This window comes from Maylandia zebra, linkage group LG12 (genome assembly GCF_041146795.1).
Source record: "Maylandia zebra isolate NMK-2024a linkage group LG12, Mzebra_GT3a, whole genome shotgun sequence".
Taxonomy (NCBI): Eukaryota; Metazoa; Chordata; class Actinopteri; order Cichliformes; family Cichlidae; genus Maylandia; species Maylandia zebra.
In genome coordinates, this window is record NC_135178.1 from 4681146 (window position 1) to 4701339 (window position 20194).

The 20194-nt window shown below is 39.4% G+C and overlaps 3 protein-coding genes across 3 annotated transcripts; 2 read left to right on the top strand and 1 right to left on the bottom strand.

The window, feature by feature from the left end:
• The first annotated feature begins 1626 nt into the window (after positions 1–1626).
• On the top strand, positions 1627–4650 carry LOC101472064 (transmembrane protein 233). The gene is made up of 3 exons (XM_004558524.4): positions 1627–1846; positions 2775–2909; positions 2990–4650. The coding sequence occupies exons 1-3, from the start codon at positions 1688–1690 to the stop codon at positions 2999–3001; spliced, it is 306 nt and encodes a 101-aa protein (XP_004558581.1). The 5' UTR covers positions 1627–1687; the 3' UTR covers positions 3002–4650.
• A 1304-nt stretch (positions 4651–5954) lies between these two features.
• On the top strand, positions 5955–10769 carry prkab1b (protein kinase, AMP-activated, beta 1 non-catalytic subunit, b). The gene is made up of 8 exons (XM_004558523.3): positions 5955–6341; positions 6498–6661; positions 7632–7801; positions 7890–7983; positions 8100–8214; positions 9603–9736; positions 9840–9908; positions 10066–10769. The coding sequence occupies exons 2-8, from the start codon at positions 6515–6517 to the stop codon at positions 10141–10143; spliced, it is 807 nt and encodes a 268-aa protein (XP_004558580.1). The 5' UTR covers positions 5955–6341; positions 6498–6514; the 3' UTR covers positions 10144–10769.
• A 5044-nt stretch (positions 10770–15813) lies between these two features.
• On the bottom strand, positions 15814–18049 carry LOC101471298 (phospholipase A2-like). The gene is made up of 4 exons (XM_004558521.3): positions 18010–18049; positions 17693–17849; positions 17463–17590; positions 15814–17235 (listed from the first exon to the last, which is right to left on the bottom strand). The coding sequence occupies exons 1-4, from the start codon at positions 18047–18049 to the stop codon at positions 17111–17113; spliced, it is 450 nt and encodes a 149-aa protein (XP_004558578.1). The 3' UTR covers positions 15814–17110.
• Positions 18050–20194: the final 2145 nt, after the last annotated feature.

Consider the following 20194-nt stretch of genomic DNA (forward strand, 5'->3'; position numbering starts at 1 on the left):
AAATAAGCCTTTTATAAAATTACTCAATTTTTAAAAAACAAACAAACCCCAATGTTATGTGTAATTCTAGTTTCTTTACTATGATATGCTCTAAAGGAGAACCAGCTTTACTCCACGTTGCTTTAAATTTGCACAAAATCCATAAAAACAGCATTGTGCAAAAGTCTTGAGCCACACATTTCTTTATATGTTATTAGGAATGTAAGAATTAGATGCAGTGATGTATTGAAATGTGCAAACATAAAAGGAACAAAAGTACATAAACGGAGTTTGTAGGATCCCAACAAGCTTAAAAATGAATATTTGGTATGACTACCTTTATTCTTCAACACAGTCTAAACTATCTGAGGCAGATGTCTTCTAATTTCTTGAAGTAGTCTTCAGGAATAGTTGTCCAGGCTTCTTGGAGGACATTCAAAGCTCTTCTGCTGTTTGTTCTGTTCTCTGTCAAGACAATCCCACGCTGCTTCAATAATGTTGAGGTCCGGGCTCTGAGAAGGAGAATCCATCAGTGACAAGAATTTTATCCTCCACTTAACCACTTTCCGCTGAATTTTTTAAGGACACACTGCACACCATGCTGAGATATACCCAAGCTTTTTGGGAATCACCTTGTTGGTGAAAATACTATTTTATAACTCAAACTGTGTTGTATTTGGCATTTTTCGTAGACTTGACTAAAGAAATTATGTATTTTTTTAACCTGGCGTCTAGTAACAAAGAAGCTGTTCGTGTAGAAAGAACACTGGTTCATCCCTTGAGAAAGGTGCCTTTTCTGTGTTTGGACGATTGCTGGGTCAGTGGTAAGTGGGTTACAAAAGCATTCCTTCGACAATGGTCAGGTACAAGGACTAGACTGAAAAAGTAGCCAATGTCCAAATAAACCTTGAGAAAACCTGGGAAAAAGATCATCTTAAGAAGGTCTGGAAACAAAATGTAAAGAAATGAGGGTTGGCTCAAGGCACAGTGCTATTTTTATTATTGCTTTAAATGTGCATTTCATTGCCATCAATAATAATAAATTACATTTAACACATTCCTATGAATGTAATAGGCTACTAGATAAATTAGTTGAAATATATATGTATTGTTTTAAGTCTGTTTTCCTTGTTGAGCTTTTTTATTTCATGCCTGTACACGATACATGAGCAGTAGGGGATGGAGCACAGAGGCATGCAGAGTTTTAATGTGTTTATTAAAAATTAATGTTTTATTTATGTATCCATTATGTGTTCCTTTTTTGATATACTCTCTCTCTGACCGCATTAACGTATACCATCTGGGTTCTGAGTATGGGGGTACATGAGGTTGGAGGAAAAAGGGTAGGGTGGACCTTTTTGTGTCATATTTTGCTCTGTCACTTTTGAGACTAAGCTGATGGTACCTTCTCTTCCTTTTTTCACTTCCTCCTTTTATATAGGCGATAATAAATAATTGATTACAAAAAAAAATGCATGATTACAAGTCTGAAGTAAAACATTATAAATGTATCTGCTCAGGCTTCTTGCCTCTGTTCCTCTGCATCTCTCTCATAATCTCTGCTGGCTGATTTCTATCTTCCATCATCGCTGCTCCACTGCCTCCCCTCCCCTGCTTCCACCTCCAGCCTCCCAGTGTCTCCCAGTGTCTCAGTGCTGTTGTTTCGCCTCTCTGCTTTCTACTGTCTCGGCGGGTGTTGAAGCCAGTCATGAACACCAAGCCCTCGCTGGATGGGAGCTCTGACTTTGTGAAGAACGAGGAGGCTCGGGAGACTCCCCCTATGAGGAGCTACCTCTGGCTCACCATGTTCACCTGTTTCTGTCCTGCGTGGCCCATCAATATTGTGGCGCTGGTTTTCTCTGTCCTGGTAAGTTGCTCGAAGCTGGAAATGTGAGGTTTCTGAATCCTGTCTTTTTTTTAGTTTAATGAATAGCTGTGGGTTAGAATGCGTAATGTTTTTAAGAGGTATGCTGGCATTAAAAAAACAAAAACAAAAAAACAAATAAATGTAAAAAAAAATCAAAGCATATGTTATCCTGCATAAATGCATATTTTATAGGTAAAAGTACCACTGCTGGGAAAAACTCTACAGACCACGTGGGGTGATTGCAATAGTTATTAAATATGGAGCAAACATAAGTCAAGTGAGAAATTTGCATCTTTACTGTGTAAAGTTATTCCAACCCACTTAACGTTTCTGAGTGGCCTAACATTAACGCTTCTGCTGATGTTTGCTAAGATCAAATATACCTCCTGTTTCTTTCCAAGCATCCAACCACACCCTGGACTGCTTACAGTAATGCTCCATACAACGATGCTATCAGACCAGCATGTGGATAAAGCTCAGGAAAGAACATCCATTACCAGCCAGGGTGGCACAAAGTTGAACAAAGTTGAAGAATAGATAGCAAAGATGCATTTAGACTGATGTCAAGTCTTTGAGTTGTCAGATGAGACGGCGTGAGTGCCAACAGCAGCTGCTGCATTGCTGTAGCCGTGAGTAATAAGATGAGGCATGCAGGCTTAGCAACGTGTGGTTACCACTGCTTAGGACATTGGCTACAATACAAATATGAATTAGAGACAACATGAGAGGCAGGTGCAGATGTAACGCACAAATAATCATTTCCTAAATGTTCGGTGCAGATTCCCATGAAAGCCACGTGCTGTGTGTCACTATGAGGATTATTATTATTGGGAAAGTGGAACTAGTCTTTTCCTCACAGCACATTTGCCCACAAAACATTACACACACAGTGTGAGCATGTACGGTAATGTCCGTAATTGTCCCAAAGGCCCAGAAGAGCTATACCCACGAGGACTATGATGGCTCCAGACGGCTGGGTCGGAAAGCTCTCCACTTGGGGATTGCCTCGTTTGTCATCGGTGCTGTCATCATCACTGCGTACATCATTATACACTTTACCACGGTATGAATGCACCAGATATAAGAGGTGTATAAAAAAGAAAGAGCAAGACATTTCAGCAATCTGTTTTTTTTCCATTACAGCATGGGGTGTGACCTCTTGAGGGGAAAGAGGAGATGGAAGAGGCGAAAAGGTGGAACTGTTACGGCGAGATGAGCACCATGTGGTGGAAAGGAGCTCTGTTTGGCTTCTGTCATCAGCAGCTTTGGAGGTTTTTAAAAGATCTGGTGGACCTAATTTTAATGTACCGTACATCCTGGCTGAAGCTATTATGTAAATGATATTGCAATTGCATTTTCACAGGCTATGTGAATGTAAGGTAAAAGAGGAGCCTTTGCTGTACTACCAGTGAGCAGGGTTTTTTTTAACTAAAGGGCTAAATTATGAACCGCTATCAGATAACATCTGCTTGATAACATAAACAGAAAACATCTTATTGTTTGAAGAAGCCACTGATAATTCTTAACTTGTGTTTGCAATCTTACTGTACATGATGTGAGGTGACAAATACAACATTAAACGTTTTGTTCACAAAAAATGGCCAATTACACAAAATAGAAATGACACAATATTCATATTTCCTGTCATGCAGAATAAAAACGAGTTTAGAAGTGCTGATGGCAAAGCTTAAACCTATACCAAAATGTATATTTCAAACAGGGACTCAACTCATGTGATCTCCTTACAATCAATAGTATGATTATGATCTGGCGACAATATTGCCACACTATAGTAGGTTAATTTCACAATACTCAGTCCACTTTGCCTTTTGGCCTCATTTCACCTTCTTTGACACCTGCTGCAAGCTGTTGACTACGTGTATGAGTAGTTGTAATCTGAGAGGTTACATTAACGCTATTACAGGGCTAAAAATACAGCATGCAATTTTTACAGTTTAATCACTGTGCTAATTAAAAAGAAAATAAAAGTCTAATCACCAGCTTATAGTAGTGAAACTGCTGGCACATTGCCGTGAACCCAGAAGTATCTTAATGAAGAGGTTTTCATTGTGATCTGTGTTAACCTCTGATTTTGGCATTTTCCATCGGCAGAACCTCATAAAACATGAGTGCCATGCTTCTCGGCTGATCGTAAACTCTGTACAGCACTGGAAGAAGGTCATCTCGACTTGGTTTTCCCTTTGAAGTCCCTTTTCCAAATCCATATAAATCCCCAAGAGAGAAAAGAAGGAACTACATCTCTAATTGTAAACCTTGGCTGGTGAAAATGAACCATAGCTAAAATCTTTTGAATGATTTTGATTTTTGTGCTTTGGACCAAGTTTCCAATGCTGCAACACTGGAAAGTAATCTGTTTGCACATGAAGCACTGAAATTTTATAGAGAATATCCCTGGAAATACAATAAGCTGCTGATTTTTTTTTCTCCAACACAGTCTAAAATAAAAATGACCACTGTGGAAACGACTGCTAATGTTAATGCTTTTGTTTAAGATTTTCTTTTTGAATCTTAAAACTGTAACATTGTGACCCACTGAATTTTATTTCAAATAAAATGTCAGGATGTTTAAATGTATTATGCTACATTTGGATTCTTTTCAAAACATCTATCAAATATTCATTTTTTGGAATTGCATTAAAAACAGGACATCATATTGCTTCAGGGAACAAACTGATACACGTTAAAATGCATGCTGTCAATTGTATTTACATGTACAGTAGTTCTCTCTCTGCTAATCCAGACAGAAAAAAAGAGATGAATTTTATTAAAAACTGATGACCCTGTGTTGTTTTTATTTTGAGTGCATACAGTAACACCCGGATATATGGATTACATGAAACTGGAGAGGTGTGAGAATGTCTCAGAAGAATCAGATGTGAGTGCTGAGCTGCAGAAACCTATGGATCTGTGATCGTAACACAGAAAAGCTGGCAGTACGTCAGTAAAGAACAGGCGATAATTCTTTTATTTAGCAGGGATAATGCACATTAATTAACATGAGCACTTAGATCCATCATTTAAAAATTCGATATTTAACCATATAAATAATTTTAATCTCCACTTCCTGGCAGGATGTTAGCAGTTATAAACATGCAAATTAACAAAATTTGACTCTATTTACAATTTTTTTCCTGTATAACTAAATCCAGAATTAAATTTTAAATCCTTTTCGCCACATATAAGGTATTGAATCATTAGAACCCATCTTTACTGTATCACTCCAAAAGAACAATTTGCCCCAAGACTGTGGGCTTACCTGTGGCTCCTATGGGTATTTAAAAGTAGACTGGGAGGCAGAGCCTTCAGTTTCCAGCCTCCTGGTCTGTGGAATCAGCTCCCACTTTGGATTCAGGAGACAAACACCCTCTCTACTTTTAAGATTGGCTTAAAACTTTCCTTTTTGATAAAGTTTAGAGTTAGGGCTGGATCAGGTGACTCTGAACCCTCTCAGTTACGTTGCAATTGCCCAAGGCTGCTGGTACATCCCATGATGTACTGAGTATTTAATCTTCACTCACCTCTTTTCAAGCTCTGTGTCTCCGCAATTAATCAATATTTATTATTAATCTCTCCCACAGTGTGTCTTTTGTCCTGTTTCCGTCCCGTTCGCCTCAACCGGCCATGGCAGAGCTCTGTCCCTCCCTGCTGGAGGTTTCTTCCTGATTAAAGCGTTTTTTTCTCCCCACTGTCACCAAGTGTTTGCTAATAGAGGTTTTTTTTTTTTATGGTTTTGGATTTCTCCGTATTAGTTTCTGATATAAGCGCCTTGGGGTGACTGTTTGGCACTATATGAATAAAACTGAACTGACGATAAAACATGCAGAAAAGTGGAAATAGGCACATATAGTTCGAGTCCAAAAAATTCAGTTTTAATACATACACTATGTTTGCATTTTCTTCTAAATGCATTCGAAACCTTTAAAACCTTAAAAACTGTGACTATATTTTAAAAAAAAATCGTACTTGAACGCGGATGATAACGTCCGAGTCTCTTTTTCTTTGGGCATTTCAATGATTTCAAGAAGCCGCGGGACACGACATATAAAAAGATGAGTCCGCCGCAGTAAACGAGAAGGTCTTGTCAGTGACGACAGGGCAGCAAACAGTTAAACTGCCTTTGAAAACGAGCACAGGAGGCGGAAGAGGTGTGTTTTCAACAGGCCTTCAACGCCAGACGCTGAAGTTTCCGCTCAACGGCGAAAGTCATCAGAGTACGGCTGACTAAGGCGGAATAAAACTAAAATCAGGGCAGCGGAAGGTAAAAAACGAAAGAAAGAAGGGCCAGGAGAAAACTTGACTGCTGTTTTGTATTAGTCCGCGGGGACGGAGGACGCCGCTCGGCTCTGCTGTTTACAGGCAGAGGAAAACTTTCAGGAGACGGAAAAAGCAACGATAAGGACACAAGAATAAAAACACCCCGATCAAGGTGCTCATCCTGCAGGAAGCCGAGGCGCCACTGGGAGGGTTTATTTTGGTGGGTTATTTGTAGTTGTTAGCTGGCAATCATTGCTGCTGCTGTTGTTATTAGTGGATACGTGAATTGTATCGCGAAGGGCCCCTGGTGGTCATTGTAGGGACCACTGCGGGGCTCCCGGTAGACTCTGCTGACTTGATGCGTTGTCTCTTGCAGTGTGTGAAGCCATCAGGATGGGGAACAGCAGCAGTGACCGATCCAGTGGAAGTCATGGTGAGAGGTCGTACAGAGAGGGACATCATGGAGGGAAGGAGGCTCGTTCTAACATCATGATGGACAGCGCAGATGATGCAGACCTTTACCAGAGAGAAGATCAAAAGGTATTAGAGCAAGTTTACACCATGAACTCTTAAATAAAGCTTTCTGTTCTGTCCCATTACACTGGATAGCAAGTGACATGCAGGCTTTTGGAAGTAAATTTGTTGTTAAATGAGTTGGTACCAATTATTGTACAATTAACCAATTTCCCCCCCCAACCACAACTGGTCGCCGTGGATGGCGGCCAGTCCCTGAGCCTGGCTGTTCCGTTTGAGGCTTCTTCCTGTTAAAAGGGAGTTATGTCACCAAGTGCTCGCTCAGAGCAGGATTGTGTGATTGCTGGGATATTCTCTCTATTGTATGCTCCTTACCTGATGATATAAAGCACCTTGTAACAGGTAGCTGTTGTTGTGAATTGACACTATATAAATAAAATTGGATCAATACCTCTTATATATGGTTTTAAAGAGGTAAAAGAGGGGCCTAAACTAGAATTATTAACCAGAAGCTTTTATTTTTACGACTGATCAGAGTGCAGTGTAATGGAGAACAAGAGGCAGGATAACCAGTTTAATTAATGCTGAGGCAACATGTTGACACTACCTCGGAGGAGGGAGAGCAATCCAAAGAGCTTAGTGTCTTGTAAAATAGTTGGTGCAAAGTGTCAGTAATGTGTCAAAATGGTCAAATGTGGTCTGTTCAGGATGTGCAAACTGTGTGTAATGGATGTAAGGAAGGCTATATATTCTGTTAGTGATGTGTACACAAGTCAAATGTTAAAACAAAGATTTGTCCAACAGTTTGTTTTATCAATGTCAAATTCCTGATAAAGGTGAATTAAGTCTTTTTGTATCTAATTGGAGAGTAACATCAAAGAGCATCATAAGCTAAAGCTATGTTTTAGAGGTTACACATACAAAAAGCACTTTTCTGTATCCTTTAGTGTTTTTCTAAGTTTGCCATTCAGTCTGGAGAAAGACTACAGGCGCTCTTGCTAACAGGGCAGTAATGCAGTGATATCATGCTTCTCAGTCTCCACAGGAGTTACAGGAGTTTCTGGCCTGGCAGCAGGACCTGGAGAGCGACGCTAAAAATCTAGCGCAGGCCAGACCGACTGTGTTCAGATGGGCGGGTGCAGCGAAAGACGTCTTTGTGTCCGGCTCTTTTAACAACTGGTCTACCAAGATCCCACTCAACAAAAGGTAGTTTGAGTCAGGGGAAAGCAGCCTCAGAGATGCTTCACTGTTTAAACTTATTAAAAAGTAACAAGCGGTTGTTTCTCAAACCCAGTCGGAATAACTTTGTGGCTATTGTGGACTTGCCTGAGGGAGAGCACCAATACAAGTTCTGTGTGGATGGTCAGTGGATCTTGGATCCGGCTGGGGTGAGTGGAGGTTTTACATTTTGGGGTCACTAGTTTACTCTTATTAGTGGTTTACACTTAGAAGTGTGTATCATTACCTTTTTAAAATGTTTTAATTTTTTTATGCTCTCACACAGGCCGTGGTAACGTCTAAAACTGGAACAGTCAATAATGTCATACAGGTGAAAACAACAGACTTTGAAGTCTTTGATGCCCTCAGGATTGACTCTCAGGACTCGGCTGACGTCTCGGGTATGGAAACTTGTTAATTTGTAACTCAAAAACTTTGAGGTGGTTCTGTAACTCCAAAGCATGTTCAGACTTGGGCCATATTGATTTGTATGCTCACAATTTTGGATATTTGGCTGATTATTGCTTTGATGATTGTACCCTTAGCAGCCAGCTTGTTACGTAGGTACACCCATTCAGCCTGTTGTTAACACAAATATCAATCACATGGTAACGACATGGTACATTTGGGCATGAAGCTGAAGTTCAAACAAAAATGCAGAATGGAGAATAAAAGTGATTTTAAGTGACTTTGGCGTGGTTGTTGGCCGCACACTGGTCTGAGTATTCTAGAAATGGCTGATCTGCTGGGATTTTTTTTTTTCCCCCCACAAAACCATCTGTAGTGTCTCTAGCTAATGGAGTGGGTGGGACAAAATATCCAGTGAGCGGCTTTTCTCTGGGAGAAAATGCCTTATTGATGTGAAGTCAGAGGACAGTGGCCAGACTCCTTGAAGCTGACAGGACGACAGTACAAACTCCCGAACACCTCGTTACAATTAAGGTATACAGCAGAACATCTCTGAACACACAACACATCGAACCTTGAAGCAGATGGACTACAGCAGCAGAAGACCACACCGAGCTAAGAACAGGAAACTGAAGCTATAATTTCTGTGGGCTCCCGACTATGTAAACAACATAATCCCTGTATCAGTTCAGGCTGCTGATGGTGTATTAGCGTGAGCAACACCAGTCTACCCTGAATATTGCTGATGTTTGAGATGACTCGGGTTATCTCAAACTGGTTTTTGTTTGTTTTGTTTTTTAACATGACGGTTGGTTCACTGCTCTCAAATGGCCATTGTCAGTACAAAGAGGACTTTGGGATGTGGTGCAACACAAGAATTCATATCATGAGTGTGCAGCTGTCAAATCTACAGCAACTGTGATGATGTCATATCAATATCAAATTAATATACTAAATCTGAGGAATGTTTCGGCACCTTGTTGAGTCTATGCAGCAAAGAATTACAGCAATTATGCAGGCAACAGGGGTACTAGCAGTTTTTACCCAATAATGTGGCTGCTGACTGTAGATGAATGATTGGAATCGAGTCCAAACTTTATGCTGCCTGATTAATAAAGATTATTGATGGAAAAGCCTTTGAATCGATTGTCCCAGAAAATGATGGTCTACATGCGCCGAAACAGCTAAAATATGCAGAGTGCAGCTGCAGCATTTTGGAGGAGTCTGGTTTTTATTTCAATATTGCATATTGTTTTTTTGTTTGTTTTCACTGGTGTTTGTTTACAAAGGGTCCTTGAATAATTCTGTCTGCTGTATCTCTCTGTAAAGCTTTATTAAGGCGAAGTTATTTATTTGTTTACATTTGATCACTCTTTCCCAGACTTGTCCAGTTCTCCTCCTGGCCCCTACCTACAGGACGCATATGTAACCAAGCCAGATGACAAACTCAAACATCCTCCTTTCTTACCTCCTCACCTGCTGCAAGTGCTGCTCAACAAGGACACTGGTATTTCTGTAAGTCCAGGCTTTGAGTTGTTATATACATTTAATTATATAATTATTTATATGCATATGTTTAATTTTACGTTTGATTCATCCTGCTGTGAATTTTCCACAGTGTGACCCGACACTGCTTCCAGAGCCTAACCATGTGATGCTAAATCACCTGTATGCCCTCTCCATCAAGGTAACAAATTGAATAGATCTTTTTTATTTTTTAATTTTTTATTTTTGCCCAAATTGTTAATGCTGTAGTTCAGATTGTGATTGTCAGTTCTCACGGTGCTGTGTCAAAATGTCATGCGATCATGTGATTGTGGGTTGCTTTCTGTTTGTTTTTAAAGGACGGGGTGATGGTTCTCAGTGCAACACACCGATACAAGAAAAAGTACGTGACCACTCTTCTGTACAAGCCAATATAATCCACGGAGGTGCGCTCCCTCCTCCTCTTTTGAAATCGATCTGTTGGTGTACACAGCTGCTATCTGGACTGCTTTGCTGAAACTGGACCTAAAGTATCTTCCTGATATCGGTTTAAAACATTTGGTAAAGTTATTGATTTTGAACTGTTCTATGATCTCAGAATTTGAAAATGTTGAAATGTTCAATGTTTGCAAATACGTGTTATGTTATGAGCAGGCCGGTGTTTTAAAAGACTTCATTCCAACTTCACCCTGATTAATTAATACAAGTGTGGTTGCTGGAGACCAAAATGAGGAGGACGGGGGAGATCTGTAATCGTTCAACTCTGACGCCAAGCCTCAATTTTGACATTTGTATTGAAGTGACCTGGAATTGCCTGAAACTGAGACTTGAAAAATGTTAGTTTTACTAACCAGGAGGCTAGCACAGCTGCATCGGCTCTCCTTACACGAGGAAATGGACACAAAGACACTAAGAGGTGGAAAAAATGTAACATGTAATGAATTTCATATGATTCCTCTGTTGTTTTTTGTTTTTCTTTTCTAAAAATACAATGTTTTTCAGATGACACATTATAAATCAGAAATAGAATGAAATTTTCATAAAAAAATGATGACTGCAAAAATCCATTAGTGCTATGAGTTTTTGTGTTTGTGCGTGGGTTTTTATTTTTTGAGGTTGTATGATTCTGTGCACACACTGGGCTTTAGAAACCAGGTTCTTGTTTTTGTCGTGAATTGCACGAGTACACTTATTTTTAGTTCAGCATGAGATGAGCATCAGTGTCCACCTGTGCAGCTGTTCTTATTTTTTTTTTTTTTTTTTTTTTTTTGAATGATGCAATTTGTAAATGAATATACTAAAACGGCTGTAGTCAACATACTCAACAGTATGTTGACTCTAAGCATAAGCATTCACTGCACCTACTGTATCTACATCCAGGTAAAGATTCACATAATCAAATTGTTTTTAAATGGACACGATGAAAAGCAAAACCTGGAAATGGTTCAATTACATATTTTCAGTCTTTTTTTTTTTTTCCTGTTGTTTGTGCCCATAAAGAAACAAGTTTAGCAGAGTGAAAATCAGGTAAGGGAAGCATGACAGATGTTTACTTCTGTTGCACAAACATGTAGGTAAAGGACATAAATAACATGAACATATTACAGAATGTTATATTTCTATATTTCTAATCAACTTGGTAGCTCTTGACACTTGACGGAGAACAAATTTTGGGGTCAACTTGAAAGAAAGGCACATGTGAAATGTAAAAGAGCAAATATGACATGATATTTAGGTGCAAACTGTTATGCAGCATTTAGAATCCCCATATAGCGGTATCATTTCCTGTAATATGCCAATACAAGGAATTTATTCCGCTCCCCTCCAATCATGGACCATCTTCTAATTCAGTGAATGATGGTCAGCTTATCATTGATCTTTCCACTCAAATGTGGCTGTTCTTCTCTGTCACCCAATTGCAGAAGCTGCTTCATCAGCTGCAAAGCAAACAAACCCTCTACAGCCTTCCTACTGCAGGATGTCACTGACAGTAGCCTTGGTGCATAACCGCAAGTTGTAATAAGAGGCTGCAGACCTCAGATTTTTAGGGACTTCTGGTGTAGACGATAAGGCATGCGTTTATGAGTATTTTATTTAGTTAGCAGTAGTTTTCAAGTTGGAACAGTGGTGGTATAATGGTGGAGTAATGAAAAGCTGAAACAGAAAGGGATTTGGGTCATCCCACTAACACTGTCATCTTTACTCTCATGGAGTTATGTGCACTGTCGATGACTTTTACAGCTGGGTGGAGATGTTGGTCCTCTTGAGGTCTTTATAGATTTGAATTGAATCCTGTCTATAATCTATGTGTGATCTACAGACACAGCAACGAAACTGAACTTTTGAAACGAGGTTAAACAACCAAAGGCTTCCTGCTTTAAATTAAGGAGGCTGGTTTAGTTGATCACAATAGCAACCTAGTAGTTTCAGGGCTTTGTGGAGGCTGATCACTGAAGTTTAGGAAAATTACCGATGTCTCATGTCAACTATATAGGATCACCACAATTTACAGGCAATTTTAAGTTTTGAAGAGCCCCATTTGTGTGTGTGTGTGTGTGTGTGTGTGTGTGTGTGTGTGTGTGTGTGTGTGTGTGTGTGTGTGTGTGTGTGTTACTGGGGATATTTTGTCACTCCAATGATAAACTGTGTCACATTTAGTCCTGGACAAGTAAAGAAGGAAACATGAAATACAAACATGATGGTCGTGAAAATTAATATTTGTGATGGAAAAAAGCTATGAAGGCCATGTTCTGTGCAAAAATACTTTTCAAATTATATTGTTACTGTAGTCAAATGAACAAGTTGTAATCCACCATCACTTAAATAAGAAAGTAAATCAACAAAGAAACTTTTAAATAACCAGTTCTTAATTCAGTTTTTGGTTGATTCTCGGGTTTTACTGTGCTGTGTTAAATGACTGGGTTTCGTTAGGGTTTATAATCAATTCAATTCAAACTTTTATTCATATAAATCTAATTGACAGCAGTAGCTGTCAAGGTACAGTATGTGATATAGACCCTACAGTATTAGGGTTAGTAATCAAATGATACCCTATGAGCAAGCACTTGGCAACAGTGGGGGGAATCTCCCTTTCAACAGGAAGCAACCTCTGGTAGGGTCGTTATTTGCCATGACTGGTTTGGGGGTAAGGATAAAGGGAAGAGAGCATAGAGACAGAACAAAAAGCACAGCGTGGGAGATAAAAGATAAAGGTTAATGACACGCAGTAGTAGTATAAGCACATTGGAAGTACTCACTGCATCATCACAAGTCCATCAGCAGCTTGAGCCTTTAGTATCGAAAGGGAAAGTTTTAAACTCAAAGTTAAAATTAAATAGATGGTGGGAAGAAAGGGAGATAGGAAACTAGTAAGTGAATTGGAAATGAAGGGAGGGAGCCTGAGAGGGAGAAAAGGAGAGAAGGTAGGAAGATAGAGTGGGAAGATGCTGTGAAGAAAGGGAAATAGGGAGGGATTAAGGAACTGAAGGACAGAGGAAAAAAGGCATAAAGATTGGAGGAAAGAGGGAAAAGAGTAGGAGGAAGATAGAGATATAGGAAGGGAGGAAAGAGATAACACATGAGTATAGGTAGGAGGGAGGAGAGAATGAGGAAGATATGGAGCAAAGGAAGGGAGACAAGGGAGGAGGATCAAGGGAGAGGTAAATACAGGGAGGGGATAGGATGGAGGGAGGAATAAATGAAGGTAAATAGGGATGGAGAAATTGGAGGAAGTGGGTGAGGGGTAAATACAGGGAGGAAGTAAGGAGATAGAGATGGAGGGAGGGTGGGAGAAATTAAGGCACATATGGGTACATACTAATAGAGAGAGAGGGAGGGAAGACAAATAAAGGGAGGGAGGGAGTGTGTGTGTACTGTGTGTTACGCACTGATCAATAATCAGTCATTTGTTCCATTATAAGTGGTCACACTAATGGAAGCAGAGCAGCTGCAGACAGTCTGACTGTAAACTGATTACATTTCATATTGAAATGTCTTCACAGACTGAGATTCAGTCAGAGTCTGAACTTCAACATCTTTTTCACTGAAAGTCACCTAAATCAGTCCCACTGGCTCGACCCAGAACCGGAATCACTTAAAGATGTCACAGGTTCTGTAAAGGATCTGCAAACCGTGCCCAGGTCTGCTTGCATGGTGGAGTCGGACATAAGTCGGACACAAGACTCAGAGCTTAGTTTTAAACTCAGTTTGTTGAACAAGCTGCCTGGTGTAGGGTCCCAGTGGTCTTAAGATAACCCAATATTCTTCTCTTTGTTTGAGGTGTGCAAATTTATCTTCACCCCTGCACTGAGACTAATAGATTTACCTGCTGACACTTGTAGTGTTCAGTCCTCAGTCTACTTGCAATCACACCTACAGAGAAAAAAAAGTTAGATTTTTCTCTATGCAGGTGTGAAAAAAACACACCTTTAAAGGTGTTTTTATTGATTAAAAACACCTTTAAAAGTTTCTCACAATAATTGAACTTACCACAGCAAAAATTGTCTTTAGGCCAGTGGAGCCAGGTTTCTGGTTTGGGAGCAGACAATTAATGCCTGACTAGTTTGTGCCGTTCTGAAGCTGAATCCTGGGGGTTCCAGTATAAAAAGATTGGGATCCCAATCTTTTTGTACTATTGTTAACATTGTTAATCAGAACAGTTTTCTTCTCTCAAGTCACAAAAGTTGGTGATGAGCCAGACTGAACATATATCTCCTCTGATGTCTATAGTTTGGATTCAGAAGTCCTGATCAGAATCCCACAAGGGATGCTCTTAATGAGCCATAAGAAACGAAAACCCTCTGCGTGCGTGTTGCGGACAGCCATTTTTCTGAAGATGAAAGTGTGCAATTATCCTTCATCATACTTCGAACTCATCAGATTTAAAAAGTTAAGGACACTGATAAAACGCTGTCTCTAATATGTGTTGATTTTTACTGTGTAGTTGTTCATGTCATGTATCACCCCCAGTACAGCACCACAAAAGCACAGTGCTGTATGCTCACACATGCTGGAGCTAATCATCTCTACAGGAGGCGGTGCCTGATAACGCTCTCGCTGATCATACCTGTGTTTCCTCTCAGATGACTCTCTCCATGTACAGATGCTCAGTCAACTTGGTGAAGCCCTGAAAACACCTGTGTATTATATTTGTAGGCATAAAAGACATTTTATAACATAACAAATACGTTAATATAAAAAAAAAACTTGTGTCACCAGTCACTGAACTTCTGTCCCTTAAAGTGTGCAATGAGTACAGATAGATGAATGAGACACTCCGTAAATAGTCAGCAAGTGTCTTCTGTCAGATTTCAACTACAGCACAACATGGAGACGTTTCTAGGTAAAGTTCTGAAACACGGAGAGCAGCAGCATTTCAGTCTTGGTGGTTCCAAATAAAGACCAAAAAAGTGCACTGAACAGAAAACCCCCACAGATTTACCAAAGTTATCTTCAATCCAAAGTAATGTGATGTTAAAGATGAATTGCACAAGGCACATTCAAATAATATTAAGAAATCACACAAGTCCTTTGTTCCGAGAGTTCGTTGCAAGGATGTGTCAGAGTATTAGTAACAGATTCATAGAGTGGGACTCAGAGGCTAAGACGACCAAGAACCACTTACAAGGCATGGGAGGGGACAAAAACTAGTGGGCGGGGTATGGTCACATGGAAGTGTTGGTGACAAGAAGAGATTAAGCATCTGAAAGACAACAATGAGCTGATAAGTTCAAAGACCAAGGCATATTGTGGCAAAACAAAAGTTTCACAGGGCCAGCATCAAGCATGCTGGGGGAGATTGTCTTCAGATTTACTTGATTAACCAAGATACAATTCAGCAGGATGAACAGGCATTGTTTCAGTAACAAAGTCATGTTAATTAATGAGACACACAATGTGTAAGGATCAAAGAAGCTTCATTTCAAAGAACTCCTGTTGCTTTAAAAATACATTTTTGATATGCTGTCATGTTATGAACTATAGTTTTCTGGGGTTTTTACCAGCTGACATTTAAAATTGCAGATTCCAGTCCTATTTTGTCACAATCAGCTGCGTAGCATGAGGATAGTTTTATTGTGGTGCCAAATGCAGAACACAGCAGACAGAAGTAAAAAATATGGCAAGCCTTTAATGCTGAATAGTTCAAAGATAAACATGATCCAAAAAACAGTGGAGCCAGGAAATGCAAATAACAAGGAAACAGTAGGAACAATAATACAGGAAACCCAGGGAATGCATCCAGGAAACAATGGGAAACACAGAGAAACCAAGACAAGGAAACGTCTTGATGCATCATCCAGGAAAGTAAATCTCCAAAAGTTGATTCTGTTCATCAGGACGTAGTGTTTTGTGGGAGAAACGTTTCGTCACTCATCCAAGTGAGACAAGGAAACACACAAGTGGAGGCTACGTCCACACTAACACATTAGTTTTCTCGTTTTCTCTCCGTTTTGGCCTCCACACTGAGGCGGCGTTTTCGCTGGTGGAAAACGCATACATTTGAAAACATTCAAATGCAGTGTGGACAGCGAAAATGCAGACTTTCTAAAAAGATGACGCATGTTAGTCATATGATGCAGTCATGTAACCAATTAAACTAAGATAGCAGAGGGCATTCTACAGCAGTTGTTTTGTTTGCTCTCAATTTTACAGCCCTATTAAAGATTAATATCAGTTTGTACATGCTCCAGATAGCTTTTCTTTAAATTCTTTAACTCTCACTCGCTTTTGCAACTTTGTACTTTTACGCAGCAACAACTCCACCTCATTGTTAGTCCATTTAAAAAAAAACTCGGTGCTTTTTCTCAACATTTTGCTGTAACGTTTCAAAGAGCCGCAAAGTAAATAAACGGCAGACAGAAATGAGGCAGGTCGAATCTTCTTGCGTTTCACGCATGCGCAGTGCTGGAACGTAAGCATTTTCGGACTCTGTGAAAACGACTGAAAAAGACAGTGTGGACGCGTTTTCAGATGAAAACGCTGTTTTGAAATCTATCTGGGCTAGTGTGGACGTAGCCTAAGTCAATACAAAGCACAAGTGACGAAAACTAGGAAGTAACTAAACAGAGAAGACAGACTCTAACACACAAACCTGACACAGAAGGGGATAAAAGGAAGGCTAAGAAAACATAAAAGAGACCATAAAGAAACCAAAAAACAAAGACTTGCCAATTGTATGTTGTACGGTTGCTTTGCTGAAACCAGACCCTGATGTCAGTCTAAAGACAGCAGAATAAATTTTGTAATGGGATCAAAAGTTGAAAATATTTCAGTTAAACTTGTGGATCAGTGTTCAAACTGACACCTTAAAAGAATGAGTCAGCTGTGTTATAAGTGCTTATGAATGGGAAATAGTGAGTATTGAAAAGTGACAAATCAATCTTTCTGCTGTGGTGGGTGATGTGATCAGTTGGCACAGTAAACTGAGTGATCCAGGTTCTTGTTTTCTGGGTTGTATGTATTCTGGGCAAAGCAGTGAGCCGCAGCACGATCACACTCGCACACAGCAGCTTGACACGTATCGTTGGCCGCTGCAGAGAAAGAGCTGTGTCAGCACATGAATACACAACTTCACAGTAATAGCTAAACATCTAACACATTTAAACATTACAAATGTGGCGTGGTTCCATACATACATGGACAGTTGGAAATTTGTGATTTAAATACATTTTTTAAAACCCAGAACATTAGAATTTAACTATTTCTTTTGCCCAAAATGTGTGTGTGTGTAAGCCTGTTTAGTAAGACTTGTTGTTACCTGAGCAGGTCACTCTTTGATTATTGCAGGTAAAATCGAAATCAATAATGTAAGGAAGGTCTTCAGCATCCCCGCATCCAGGAATCTTTCTGCTATTTGCATAGCATTTATCGTGAATTTGGCAGCACCTGCAAATGGATCGGGAGGAGAGAGCATGTTTGAGACAATGTCAAGTTCCCTTCTATTTCAAAAACTGAAAACAAGTCTGATGTGTAGTGTCTGATTCCTACGCATCCACTCCATCTCGGGGGGTCCCCTTCCCTCCGAAGCCACAATAGCAGCCGTAATTGTTGTATCTTAGAGGGTTAACACCGGGCTGGGCGCACTGGATCATCGACCCAAAATGCCACATTGCCTTAGGCAGCACTGCACCACTGACCGCACAAGCTGTTAGGACGTACTCAAAAAATCGATTAGGAGAATTTATCTATTTATATATATATAAAATCTCTTGTAAAGGAAAAACAACAACAACAACTTTTAAAGCGATACAGTCATTGTGTAAAACACGACTGATAATAACGTACATAAGCTTTTTCATGCTTACCCGTGAGAAGCAGCAGCAGAGGAGGAGTAATCAAATTCATGGTTGCAGTCACATGAACCTGAAATTTGGTACAGCCTGCTTTTATAAGTACAGGTGAGAGGGGGTGGAGACATCTGTCAAAGACTAACATCAAATCTGATGCTCTGTTAGGCCAGCACACTTTGTTTTTCTTGTATTTCATTGGTAGAACATAACAGCATTTACTCGGTTTCTGTACTGTGTAAATTTAAGGTAATAAACCTCACTTTAGTATTTTTATGACATGCTTCTTAAACTTTGTTTAGAAAAATCAATATCAAAGTTTCAGTTTATAAATTATGCTTTTATATATGAACCACCAAATGGTACAGTTCAATCACATGTGGAAAGCACAAAATAATGGAAAGGAATATTCAAAGACCTAATTCTGAAGCAACAGGTGAGAGGTGAACGATCAAAGGAGTTTATTTCATCCACTAGTTGTTTTTCAGCAGCAGTGAGTGGTGGGATGCATAAGTAGTCAAACCATGCACTACAGTGAACTTGAACTAATTTATGGGCAGTGGGCACAAAGGCTTGTTATAGTAGGACAAAATGCGATTGGACAGTTAAGATCATTCTCTCAGCAGACTGGTGAACTTGATGTGAACCTGATGAGTAAGAGCAGACCCCAGAATCAGATTTCAGGTTCAATTAGAAGATCGGGGGATTAAATGCTATGAAAAATAACTTGATGTTTGTTAAATTAAAAATGAAAATCTAAATGTTCTTCCAAATGTTCAGCATGAGTATATACAAAAAAGCCATGACATTTTGGGACTCTTACAGCACATCGTCCACCTTTTCTGCCAGAAAATAAAATCCATGCCACGAGACCAGCAAAACCCTTTAAAAACCAGTTGGAGTTGGTACTAACTGCCCCTTTCAGACGCACTCTGACACGTACAGATATGCTCCGTTCACTCTCAGAACAGCTCTGCCAAACACAGTTTAAACACCTGTCAGAATAAACCAAATCAAAGTGCAGTGCCATTGAAAAAAGAGGAACTGGCAAAAAATCCTGACAACCAAAAGAAAACTGTGTATAATGGCTTCACTAGTAAAGCACAGATTCAAGTTCCTTCTATAAGGAAAACATTCAGAAAACGTTTATAAGAGCAAAATTATGGAGAATACCAATGGATCATAAAAGGTCTACAAAAAGCCTCTAATTAATTAGAGAATTTATAAAATACAGAAGGTTACATCAAAGATATCTGGATCACGTGTGCAGCTGAACGCACCGAGAAGAAAAGAAGGTGGCACTTTGAGCATTAGTAAGATCTATTAGTAAGGTATTAGCAAATACTTAATTCATCATTTATACATCATTACTGCTTCTTAGTATGGCATTTCTAAGTACAGGTATGTTTATCCATCTGTTACGTTTAGGCCGTTCACGTTTACAGCTGTCACTGCAACCGCATCACTGCTGGCAATAATCATAGTCATAATAATATATGTGCAGTAATAAACTGCTAAGCAGGACTAATGCTATATAAATGATGGATTAAGCATTTGTTAAAACCTTACTTATATCTTTCTGATGCTTAGTAGTGTGACATAAGTGGCACTGCTAAAAAAAACAAAACGTCAGTGACCCTTTAACATACAATTGCAGTTTGTACACAAATGAAAATAGCTGAAGTTATAACACTGTACAGAAATAGAGATCGACACCAAGTCACAAGTGATACAGTTACAGGCCTGTTTCTCTGCTTTTACAACTCTTCAAAATACTGGACGAAGTTGTCATTAACAGATGAGAACAAATAAATTGATAAACACAAAACAGCTCCGGTTCTTGATCACAACAAAAACAAAAACGTTTGTGAACCTGGTTTTGGAAGGATAGATATATCATTATATCTATATTTATCAGATAAATAAAAAAAATTTCTTTCTCTCTTTTGTGGGGCGAGTGTAGACAAGTATTGGGGGGATGTGGGGTTAATGGTGATCAGGGTAAACTGGTTTTGAGCATGTGGGAGGGATTAATAAGTGTGTAGGTATTCCTTCCTACTCTATTTTGGACTTGGCAATTGAGTTGGTATTTCATGTCACGTTTATATTTTATGTGTATATGTTGATTTGTTTGATTTACATGTCTGGAGTAAAAGGTCATCATCATCATCATCATCATTGTCATCGTCATCGTCATCGTCAT